Source organism: Carassius auratus, chromosome 19 (genome assembly GCF_003368295.1).
Source record: "Carassius auratus strain Wakin chromosome 19, ASM336829v1, whole genome shotgun sequence".
NCBI lineage: Eukaryota > Metazoa > Chordata > Actinopteri > Cypriniformes > Cyprinidae > Carassius > Carassius auratus.
Window position 1 is genome coordinate 25,788,992 of NC_039261.1, and position 11,936 is coordinate 25,800,927.

General features: G+C 36.0%; 2 protein-coding genes across 2 annotated transcripts; both read right to left on the minus strand.

Annotated features, from left to right (window-relative positions):
* Positions 1 to 84: 84 nt before the first annotated feature.
* mrpl9 (mitochondrial ribosomal protein L9) lies at positions 85 to 3,604 on the minus strand. The gene is made up of 7 exons (XM_026289741.1): positions 3,314 to 3,604; positions 2,867 to 3,026; positions 2,664 to 2,788; positions 2,014 to 2,067; positions 1,784 to 1,885; positions 400 to 483; positions 85 to 284 (listed from the first exon to the last, which is right to left on the minus strand). The coding sequence occupies exons 1-7, from the start codon at positions 3,419 to 3,421 to the stop codon at positions 171 to 173; spliced, it is 747 nt and encodes a 248-aa protein (XP_026145526.1). The 5' UTR covers positions 3,422 to 3,604; the 3' UTR covers positions 85 to 170.
* Positions 3,605 to 3,943: 339 nt separating this feature from the next.
* LOC113119970 (LIX1-like protein) lies at positions 3,944 to 11,717 on the minus strand. Its single transcript, XM_026289742.1, has 7 exons — positions 11,614 to 11,717; positions 11,128 to 11,509; positions 9,199 to 9,362; positions 8,853 to 8,993; positions 7,819 to 7,914; positions 7,661 to 7,738; positions 3,944 to 6,756 (listed from the first exon to the last, which is right to left on the minus strand). The coding sequence occupies exons 1-7, from the start codon at positions 11,656 to 11,658 to the stop codon at positions 6,502 to 6,504; spliced, it is 1,161 nt and encodes a 386-aa protein (XP_026145527.1). The 5' UTR covers positions 11,659 to 11,717; the 3' UTR covers positions 3,944 to 6,501.
* Positions 11,718 to 11,936: the final 219 nt, after the last annotated feature.

Below are 11,936 nucleotides of genomic sequence, written 5' to 3' on the forward strand. Positions count from 1 at the left end.
ACATGCTACGTAATGGATCACAACAATCACTAATACGTGCATCATATGCAGTAGTGTAAATGTAAAAAAAACAGACCACACAAAAGGAAAAAAAGAAAATTTTATTTGAACAAATTCTTTTTGCATATTCTCCAAGTTGTTTCCTGCAAAGCCTTTAAGTAAAGAAAACACTACTCTGAATCTGACTGCTCTTGCTTTTCCTGTTTCTTCATCAGCAGCAGTTGACTGGGCTCCACAAACGGCACCACAGACATGGGCACCCTCACGGTGTCCACTCCGTTCACCTGAGAGAGGGAAAAACAACATTCAGATTGCAAGATCTGCAAGCGATCAATGAAGCATATGAGAGCATTTGAGCTAAATGATCATAAAACTGTATTTTAAAGTAAATGTACTTACTGTGACATTACACCAGTACTCTCCAGGCCCTGTGATTGGTTCTTCTGGAAGAGTCAAGGCATGTGTCGGCACAACCACACCGAGCTGTGGACAGAAACAGCAAATTGTGACCCTGCACCACAAAAACAGTTATAAGGGTCAATCTTTCGAAATTGAGATGTATACATCATTTGAAAGCTGAGCAAATGAGCTTTCCATTGATGTATGGTTTGTTAGGATTTGACAACATTTGGGACAATACGCAACTATTTGAAAATCTGGAATCTGAGGGTACAAAAAAACTCAAAAATGTTGACCCATACAGTGTATTTTTGGCCATTGCTTCAAATATACCCCGCAATTTAAGACTGGTTTTGTAGTCCAGGGTCACAATTGTAAAAGCATAATAACATAATATAAAAAAACATAAACACAATAAATCAGCGCATTGGATTATGTAAACAATGTGGGTCTGCATTATTTTTATACACACATATACACATATATGTGTAAAAACAGTGCCGTAAAAAAGTTTTTGCCACTACCTGTTATTTTTTATTTTTTTCATGTCACATTTAAAAGAATCAGATCATCAAGCAAATTTTTATATTACACAAATAGAATGCAAGTAAATACAAAATGCATCATTTTTAAATGATGATTTCATTTATTAAAGGGAAAAAGCTGTCGAAACATACCTGGCCCTACCTGAAAAATGAGCTGTCATGAAATTATGAAAGAACTGTGATTAACCACATTATTTTAGAAAGCGAAGTTAATTTTCTCTAGCCTCTGTCAGACCTGTTGAATCAAGAAATCACTGGAATAGAACCTGTCTGTCAAAGTGAACCATGCTTAAAAAGCAAAACGTCATGCCGCAATCTAAAGAAATTTAAGAACAGAGTCTGGAAAGGCTTTGGGACTCCAACGAACCCAGAACAACTTCTAAAGAACTGCAGGCCTCACTCGCCTCAATTAAGGTCAGCGTTCATGATTCAACAACAAGAAAGAGACTGGGCAAAAACGGCATCCATGGCAGAGCTCTACTGCTGAACAAAAAGAACAGAAAAGCTCGTCTCACATTTACCAAGAAAACATCTTGATTATCCCTAAAACATCTGGGCAAATATTCTGTGGACTGATGAAACAAAAAGTTTAACTTTTCAGAAGGCGTGTGTCCCGTTAAGTCAGGCTGCTTTTCTACAGTTTGACAGAACAATGAATTCTGCTCTCTATCAGAAACTCCTGAAGGAGAATGTCTGGCTGTCAGTTTGTGACCTCTAGCTCAGGCACACTTGGGTTATGCAGCAGGAGAATGAATATATAAACAGAAATATTGTGTTGTTCGTGGTTAAATTTATTACTAGAATTACTACTTTTAATATAGTTCTCTTTTCTATCTTACCTGTCTAAGAAACCATCTGCAAACGATCTCTTTAGTGAGCGAGTACTGAATTGAAGAGTGCATGGGAACTTCAAGATGAGTTTTCTTCAAGAATTCAACAGTCTGTAACATGAACACAAAGACTAAATAAAGCAACTGGAAACCAATATAAAAATATTAAACATGGACTACATACAACAGCTTAGATGTATAATCATGTTTTATAGTCTAAAACATACAAGTTAACTCACTAGCTGTCCTGTGCGTGTCTGGACTCTGTCCTCGGGTCGTCCCTCCCGAAGTAGCTAAAGGAAAAAAAGCCAACTGTGAACACTGTAAATGATTTCCACCAAAAAGTTAACATTTGCTTAAAATGTACTCCGCCTCGGTCCTTCCAAGATATATATGTTTTTTTACTGGAAAATGTTTTTAGAGAAATTTTGCATTGCATCACTTGCTCACCAATAGATCCTCTGCAGTGAATGGGTGCTGTCAGAATGAGAGTCCAAACAGTTGATAAAAACATCATAATCCACACAACTCCAGTCCATCAGTTAATGCTTTGGTAAATCTATATGTTTGTAATAAATGAATTCGCAATTAAGATTTAATGAAGATGTTACTAACAGCACAGTTTTTTCACTTCTCAAGACATTAACTAGGTTTAATGCAATGTTTTTATCAGCTGTTTGGACTCTCATTCTGACGGCACCCATTCACTGCAGAGGATCCACTGGTGACGAGCAAGTGATGTAATGCTAAATTACTCCAAATCTGTTCTGATGCAGAAGCAAACTCCTTAACATCTTGGATGTCTGGAGAAAATTTTCATCACATTGTAATTTTTTTAGTGAACTATTTCTTTTAAAGACAAATTAATTGTTTTGAAAATGAAACTAACCCTTATTTCCTCTGCAAACATGTCTTTATTTTCTTGTGATGGATAGACAGCCAGACCTTGGAGCAGCAGTTTGTTGCGGCCCAATGATTTCTTCACAAATACGGTGTCGCCTCGTCCACCGAGCTCTGTTAAAGAAATATTTAAGTCAAAAAAACCCAGTTCTGAAATCATACTTAATTGTTTTGTGTGGAAAAAGCACTCACTGGGCACCGTCTGAGTGAGGATGAGCTCCATCTTGTCCTGGGGTTTGTGTTTTGTGTCGTCGACCAAACGGTACACCCGGTGTCGACGGGGATGCAGTCTGGGTGGCTTTCCCTCTTTGGATAAAGGAATCTTCCAGCAGCGTTCAACAATAACTGTATTCTGGAATAAGATACAATTATTATTTGCTTTGAAGAACATCAAAAGGTGTAGATGCTAGCACACATATATGCACACACACAAGAATGCATGCATATACAGTATGTATGTGTGTATCTTTAAGTCAGTCATTCAAAGAGATCATAAAAAAAACTTATTTGCAACTGGGCAAGACGATATCACAATAATAAAAATAGATAATAACAGTCAGAAATCATTTATTCTAAATTGCAAAACCGCACTATGATTGCCATTGCGTTTTCATTTTATATCAGTTATTTCCTGCTTACCTTGCATGCTGTTTGTGACAGATTCTGTATTCGATTCAAGGAAAATTTTAGATTTGTAGGAGTCCAGCAGCTTTGAAGGACAAACCTTGAAGCTGCGACCGCCCACATGATTTCTACTGACTTGACGATAGAAGATTAATGAATTTATTTATTTGGAAATATCAATCATAGCCACCAAAACATAACACAGCTCAAATACTCTGTCAAAATTCACATAAATATCTGCGCGTATGTCTCACAAACTGTTATTCCCCAACCACATGACATGCAATGGGATGTTACAGGACCCCTAGAAGGGTGGTTGTTTATTTTTGCCTGACAAAAATAGCAGAACGTCAATTTGTTTAACGAGTCGAATATTTAATTGCTTTTAATACACCAATATAGCACAACACTCATGTTTCCCAGATTTCTGTATTGTATTATAAACACACATATATACAAATATTTATAAGGGTCCTTATATAACTGGACACCTAAGTTGCTAGATTTCAAAATAAAAGACCTGGCTCAATAAAAGTCTCTTCTAACGGCTACATGTATTTACTGCAACGTTTGAAGCGGTTAAGCTTTTCTAAAAATATATATATATATATATTAACCTTCATGGACCACAGCCTGTGAAATGGGTAAGTTTTAAATTGCTTTATTGATTTGTAAAGAATATAAACCAACAAAACACTGGCTACGCATCAAAATCGTATAAAACATGAAAAATGGTAGACTACAAAACAAATAGAGAATGTATAAAATGTGTTCACATGCACTGATTCAATTTCACTACCTTAAGTATAATTTGAAAAATAATTTTGGTAAACAAGAGTGTAAAAAACACAGGGAAAAGACCCAACAAATTGTATAAAATTATATGCAATGTAGTTTACATTTCAATACACATTTCAGTGGTATATGATGTAGTCATGTGACAAAGTACAAACAAATTACATTGAGAGAACACTCAGAAATTCTTTTCAGAAACGTGGAAATTACACTGAAAAAGAAATATTAATATAACTGCAAATTGTACTTTTAGTAACGGGCCTCATTCACAAAATGTTGTTTGTCATTTCACAAAATACATGGTCTAAAATGAATAAATAATTTGTAGATCTTGCACATTATGGAAAATTTAAAGAAAGGGGCTTTAGGTTTCAGTGATAGCTGCATTTTTACAATAAACTTTGTGTGTGCATAGTTTAACTACACTTTGTTTCTTCTTATGTCATGTAAAGAACTGTAATACAGTCTGTCTATATTACCATTTTTATAATACCAGCCTATAAGCTTCGAGGGCTTTAAATGAATAATTAAGACAGTTCTGCAGTTAAACTATGATGTCTACTTTACTACTACAATGGAAAACCAAAAACAACAATTAGCCCTTAATAGTACATTTTCAGATTTGTCTGGCTAATGACAATCATTGATGTTTCTCACCATGCACATCCTACATTAAGCATCATTGTGATGTTAGTATCAAGATTTATTTTTCAAATTAAGTTTAAGGAGAAAGCAGTGGCACTTTCTCCTGATTTAAATGATCTGAAAGATAACTGAGGGGTGACATAACACTGTAGCCCCTAATACTGAAAAAATGGCTGGGATAAAACATTAACAATCAAGTTTACATCACTTCACTTAGTAACATCAGTTATAATAGTTATTCATGACGATGGAATAAGAAGTGATTACATTTTAAAATATTTGGATTTCAACTTATTTATAAGCATAGTACAGGCTATAAGGACCATTTTGAGTTGGGAGACCAACAAGTGTCTATAAGACGCAATATATGGTTTTATTTCCTTTTGCACTGAATCAAGCAACCTATTGCAAAGCATTGCTCATCTTGAAGTTAGTTCTCTCAAAAATGCTTATTTGCTAAGAATTTAATAACTCTCCAATTATCCGAGATGTAGAAGTGTTTATTTCTTCATCAGAACAGATTTGGAGAAATGTAGCATTACATCACTTGCTCACCAATGTAAGCTGTGCTTGATTTGTGCATATTTCTCTCCTGATTCAGACGGGATGACTTTTGCACTGAAGAGACACCAAAATGTAGATTATTTGTGGATTATAATGATGCTTTTATCAGCTCTTTGGACTCTTTCTGATGGCACCCATTCACTGCAGAGGCTCCACTGGTGAGCAAGTGATGTAATGCTAAATGTTCCAAATCTGTTCTGATATAGAAACAAACTAATCTTGGTTTGTACATTATCAGCAAATTTTATTTTTGGGGTGAACTATTCCATTAACACACATCCAATTTGCACTTGTATGCATATATGCTAATAAGTGTTCACAAAAGCTTTCAGAAAGGAGGTAGAAATTAAATGTTGCCTTGAGCATGAAAATCAAAATCACAAAAGTAACAGAAGGTATTATAATGAGGGCACGGACTCAGTTTTCCTATGCAAGAAGAAGGCAGGAGGAAATGGCCTTGCTATGCTTCCTGTGCCAGGATTTCACACCAGTGACAGTGTGTAAGAAAATCTGACCTTCTGTATTTTGAAAACATTGTGAGGTTGCTTCCGTAGCAAACATTTATGCTAAGGCAATTGGCTCTTGAGGAAAAGTTTAGTTCATTTAAAAGTACTGTATAAATTGTGTGTTTACAAAGCAAAGGTTTGTATATTCTCAAAAGCACATGTGTAGCAAATAAATGAGCAAGGCTATCACGTGAATGTAAATGCAGACTATTGAAAACAACTGTATCACTGTGATCAATCTGGAGCTATAAAAATGACTTGACCTCACAATTGTATCTCCTAAGAAAAGCGAATAGGCAGTGATTTGGCGAATTAGCTAAAAAAAAAAAAAGCAGCGCCCACATGTAATAGGATTCATGAGTAGTACAATGCAAAGAAGGCCTCAAAATGGATTTTCGCAACATATTAGGTCCATGTGCCAGTACAGTCAACCGATAACACTGGAGGATAATACTGGTATAGTAATAATAGCAATATAGCGCTTAATTCTCTTCAAGTTAAAAATGCCTTACATGTTCAGATCAAAAAGACAGAAACGTATAATTCATCATCATTTTTGTCTGTGGAATTATGCAGAATGCTGATTCTTTGACTCCTCCTCACACACAAACACAAGTTAAAAAAAGACTGTTTTGAGTTTTGGAGTGCTATCTGGTACAATCATACGGTACGTCTGACACCTCTTCGTGTTCTTCAGCATGTGCAGGGCAGAGTGGTAGTGTTTGACCCACCTAGCTGCCCCACTGCCATTAGCAGAATGTCTTTCTTTTCTTTATAAAAGCGCAGCTCCCGTCCTGCCAGACGGGCCTCTTCCAGCTCGCGCTCGGTGGCGGCCATCTCTCGATTGATGGTACCGGATAAAACGTGTTCTCGACTGACCCAGTCAGCGGCCATTTGTGTACGCATATCATCGTCTAGCGCTCGGTGGGAGTAATGAGCAAGCACTTCCTGTTTACAAAAAAGGCTGATTGTTATACACACCACAGACAGGTCAGTGAAACATATTAATGGGCCAAATAAATATTTACAAGAAACTAACAAGGAATAATAAAATAAAATATATATATAAATATATATATATATATATATATATATATATATATATATATATATATATATATATATATATATATATATATATCTATATATCTCACACACATACAATGACTTTATTTTTGTGCCAAAATTCTATTATATTTTAGTTTTCTTTAACATTTTTGCCAGTGTTATTTTACTACTATTGAGATACTGTTATAGTTATTTTATTAATATTTACAATTCATTTTAGTTAGGTTTCTTTTATGTCTATATTATTTTTATTAATTTTAATTTTAGTTTCAGTTATTACAGTATATCAAGTTAAACTAAATAAAAATGATAAATGTCACCTTGGAAACTAGCTTTTTTATTTTTGTATATTTTATGTATCTATTTGATCAAACTTAGATTTTTTTCCCCCAAGTAACTACTTGTTGCATTTTGCAGCAGCTCTCTGATCCTAAATCTGTCAGGATCAGTATAAAGTTTGGTAGACTTTCCTACATTTTACTTTTCATTACTTTCCAATCATTAGGACTAATAGCTTCTATGCTACTACTTTCTTTTTATTTCCCTGTGACTAGTCAGCCAAGTTTCTGAACTCAGAATAGCTGTTGTTGACATGTAAACGAGGTCGATGATGTCAGAATAGTTTTAATGAATGGTATTTTTGGAGTGAGGAGAAGGTTTTGAGATCTGAAAACCATGTTTTTACATAGTGAAGTAAACGGTTTTATTTCAAGAGATGAAGGTACATATCACTCCTCATCATATGACTCTTAAGTATTATTGAAAATCGTATATGTGTCTTTACCTGACGAGAGCATTGCCTTTCTCTCATGGCTTTCAGACTACCATTCCAATGGAGAAGCTGGAAAACGGTCATCAGTTCCTAAGAAAAAGTTTTAAAATTAAAATCCACAGTACAGTTACTCACAACTTTTCATATAGTCCAGTAAAGATCTCACTTACCTGGAACTCTAGCATAGATTTCCCCTTATTAGACTCTAACATGAACCGAAAAGCACCGATGCCTGTACTAGGGTTATCAGCTTCTTCTCGGTTTCCCTACAGTAAATACAAATGAGTAAAGGTCAAGAGAAATGAGTTCTTTCATTCAGCAAGGATTGCATTAGATTGATCAAAAGTGACAGTAAAGTGACATTTATATTTTAACAAATCTTAAAGGGATAGTTCACCAAAAAATGGAAATTCTGTCATTAATACTCACCCTCATGATGTTCAAAACCCGTAAGACCTTCGTAAAAGATCATGTGACATCAGGGGTTCAACCGTAATTTTACAAAGCTACAAGAATACTTTTTGTGCACAAAGAAAACAAAACTAATGACTTTATTCAACAATTAGTCTCCTCAACATCACCCTACAACGCCATTTTGGAGAGTATCACATATGTAAACAACGTATGCAACATATGTATGCAGATATGTTGTTTATGTTCAGATTAAAAGCATAATCAATGTAAACCACCTATAAGCGTACAGTGCTGCTGACAAAGAACAGCATACATTGTTTACGTGTGCAATACCAAGGGTTACGCAAAGTAGATGAATTGTTGAATAAAGTCGACATTTTTATTTCTTTTGCACACAAAGCATTCTCGTAGGTTTGTAAAATTACGGTTGAACCCCTGATGTCACATGGATTGTTTTAGCGATCTCCTTGCTACGTTTGATAGTGTAAGGATCCTTGCTGTCTATGGGAGGGTCAGAGAGCTCTCGGAATGCATCAAAAATATCTTAATTTGTGTCTGAAGATGAACGAAGGTCTTTTGGGTTTGGAAGGACATGAGGATGAATAATTAATGACAGAATCTTCAATTTTTTGGTGAACCATCCCTTTAAAAGCTCCAGTGCTCATTCATTATAACTGCATGGTGTTCCCCAGAAGAAATAAAAGAGTACATGAAGCAAGAACTTTAATCTTTGGGTGAATGATCTCTTTAGCTGGAACAAAAATCCACTCCAAAAACTGTGAGAACTCACATTAAAAGAGGCTAGAGCCTCGCACACACTCTTCTCTATGAACTCATCTGTGATGCGTCGAGATGGATGCTCATTGAAAACAGAATTCATTAGGGCAATTTTGGCCGCGCTTCGTCTTGCTTCAGCTTTGGTCGGGCAGAACTGAAAAGATGAAAGATGCTATTTAACCACACTGTAATCGAATCCTGAAGATGCTCGCAGAATTATTTTCCAAGAGATCCTCAAGAGAAAACATTAGGCAGAAAATGTGCAGACACAGACGGCAACCAAAACAAAATAATTTATTGCTGAAGATCTGAGGTTCAAAGACAAATGAATTGGAATATGTGAAGAGAATATTGCTTGCCTGAAAACTCCCAAAGCAACTTCCCCCGGGGAGACTGACGTAGCAGACATAAGGGGGGTTATTAGATGGGACCATCTCATAGACAACAAGAGCCCCGTTCCTCAGGTCAGCACCTCGTGACTGCTTCATCTGCCAGAACTCCTGCAAGGCCTCCACAACATTCACTGTGGGAAAAAGCCCATCAGATCACAGTATACAACACCATTCTAGTTTATTTTAAGACTCCCGAGTTCAAATGTGGCTTGAAACAGCAGCAGTCACATTTCACATATCATCAAACACCTGTTATCGTGCACGAATTCTTCAGTTTGGCTAGTTGTATTCAAATTGAAGAAACTTAAATTGTCTGTCTGGTGTTTTTAATATGCCTAAAGAGAGTTCACCCAAAATGTTCACTCATTTACTCACTGTCAAGTTGTTCCAAACCTGACAGTGGCTACTGGCAGCTGCTCGGTTCAAAATATCTTATTATGTGTTCAACAGAAGAAAGCAGCCCATAAAAGTTTTGGAACAATTTGATGAACGGTACTTTTACAAAACAAGTTCATAAATTAATCTATCACCATGACCGTGTCAGTAAACAATGAAAAGCACATGCTCATTGAATGGCTGATTTAAAGGAAGCTTGTTGTTGTGGAATTGCTTGGATACAAGTTTCTAACAGGAAATAAAGGGTGGTGTATTTGGACAGGAGTAATGTGAAAATCATCACACTCAAGCTCATATATATAAAGCTTACACTAAGCTTCTTGGAGGTCGCATTCAGACGGTTTGAGGTGTCTAGGAGCTAGATTAAAACACTTAGCCTGCCTCTAAAGAACACTGGCAACAGTCTATCCAACAATAATCCATTTAATGTAATTAGGTCAGCATGTCATGTGGCTCAATCTAAGTGCTGGGATCGAATGTTTAAACACACCTACAGTGCTGCAAAATATGGTCTAGTTAGGAGAAAATGTCTGGGTAATATATTGAAAATCAAAAGAAGACAATATATTCCAGGAAAAGTAAACTTTTATTTATTTTTATTTAATTGTTTTGCTCCATGACATTTTCATAACAATTAAGCATACTGCCTTTCCTGATAATTGTTCGTGATGACTCTCATCTTATTAAAATTAAAATAATAAATTTACATTTAAATTAATTTAAATAATAAAATATAATTTAATTTTTTAATTAAAATTTTAATTTAATTTTATTTTTAATGCTAAAATATTAATGGTTCTAAAATATAGGCTTTATACAAAATGTTTTATTTCTTTTTCATTTTGGAATGAAATGAGAATCCAGACAGTTACTGCTGAGACACCGCCAGGTGACGCGAGGTTATGTTTTATGAATTTGTAAGAAGTACTCATTTCTGAATGTGTTTGCTTGAAATATATTGTATGTGGGTCAATCATGTGGCACATTTCTTCCCCAGATCTAGTCTATTAAATAATTAAAAAATGCATTAAAAATGCAATTCATACAGAGGATTAGAATCTATTCTATGATTGTCAAGTTTTTAATTTCTGAATTAAAAATCTTATTTTGCAGCACTTAAAGTCAATGCACACACACATATAGATAGATAGATAGATTATTATTTTTAAGAAAGGGTCAATTTAATTCCTTTCAAATTAATTAGCCCGAAGAAAACTTAATGATATTCATTATTCAAAAACTAATTTGTGAAAATAAAGATTTGTGCATTTGAAATTTTATGGTAATTGTTATGTTTAAACTACTTATTAAACACTGCCATTTCGATAGTTATTAAATAAAATAAAAAATATTTAATTTAATATAAGAACCAATCTGAATACATTTCTAATCACTTTTTACATTTACGATTTAATTATTTAAAAAAAAAAAACATGTTGTTGTTTATCATAGACTCTAATGCTCTCATGTGCAAAACATGTCCATGTTCACCCCACGTACCCCTGCCGTATCCTTGCGTGTGTTTGGCAAAGCTCCGGACCACCGCGTCCACTGCCTCTCTCAGAACCGCGGGGTTGCTAGGATTGGACAGACCCAGACCCGCAGACATGTCCACCGAACCGAACCCGCTGCCCATGATACCGGACCCGAGGCTGTGGAGCTGGAGGGGCGGCGGTGGTGGCGGCGGCCCCGGGGAGGCAGACACCGAGACGTGGGAACCCTGAGCCGAGGAAAGAGTGCCGGTTACACCGGGCCGCAGGGACCGGAGAGTCCCGGTCGCGCTCGCTCCGTATCCGATACCGGGCTGTAAGCGCTGATGGCGAAGAGACTCCATTGTCTCGAAAAGTGATGCAAAAGAAACCAACACAAAGGGAACGATTGCCTGAAACGATTGCAAAGCCGATTAAAGATGCATATGACAAACAAAAAAAGTGTTTCTCGAAGGTATGAGCTTTGTTAAGTTGATTGGGCAAAAATATTATTTACTGTTTGGGGCGTAAAACAGCCATAGGGAGGAAAAAGGAGCAGCATACGCTTGTGTTTGACCAATAGATGGATTCACGCTGTGTGACGTGGCACGTCCGGACAAACCTTCCCAATCCCAAATGCACAAATCTCAGTAACCAAATCAGTCTAAACATCGCCGTTTTCAAATAGCTGCTGTACGGTTATGCATATTTGTGTAGCCTAAAGCACACTTTACAAATCTCACACGACCAAAGATACTTATATAGAAAATTAGAGCAATTTAGAACAACTAGCTAGTAGCTACTAAACAAGACAAGTAAAATGGTAGGCTACTTCTCAGC

Coding starts and splice junctions, on each gene's coding strand:
- mrpl9 (XM_026289741.1), bottom strand. CDS start 3,421: ATGTGGGCGGTCGCAGCTTCAAGGTTTGTCCTTCAAAGCTGCTGGACT. Junction 2,068..2,663: donor TGTTTGCAGAGGAAATAAGG/GTTAGTTTCATT, acceptor TTTTTCCTTTAG/CTACTTCGGGAGGGACGACC. Junction 285..399: donor AGTACTGGTGTAATGTCACA/GTAAGTACATTT, acceptor TCCCTCTCTCAG/GTGAACGGAGTGGACACCGT.
- LOC113119970 (XM_026289742.1), bottom strand. CDS start 11,658: ATGCTGCTCCTTTTTCCTCCCTATGGCTGTTTTACGCCCCAAACA. Junction 9,363..11,127: donor CACGCAAGGATACGGCAGGG/GTACGTGGGGTG, acceptor TTTTTCCCACAG/TGAATGTTGTGGAGGCCTTG. Junction 7,739..7,818: donor AATCTATGCTAGAGTTCCAG/GTAAGTGAGATC, acceptor ACTTTTTCTTAG/GAACTGATGACCGTTTTCCA.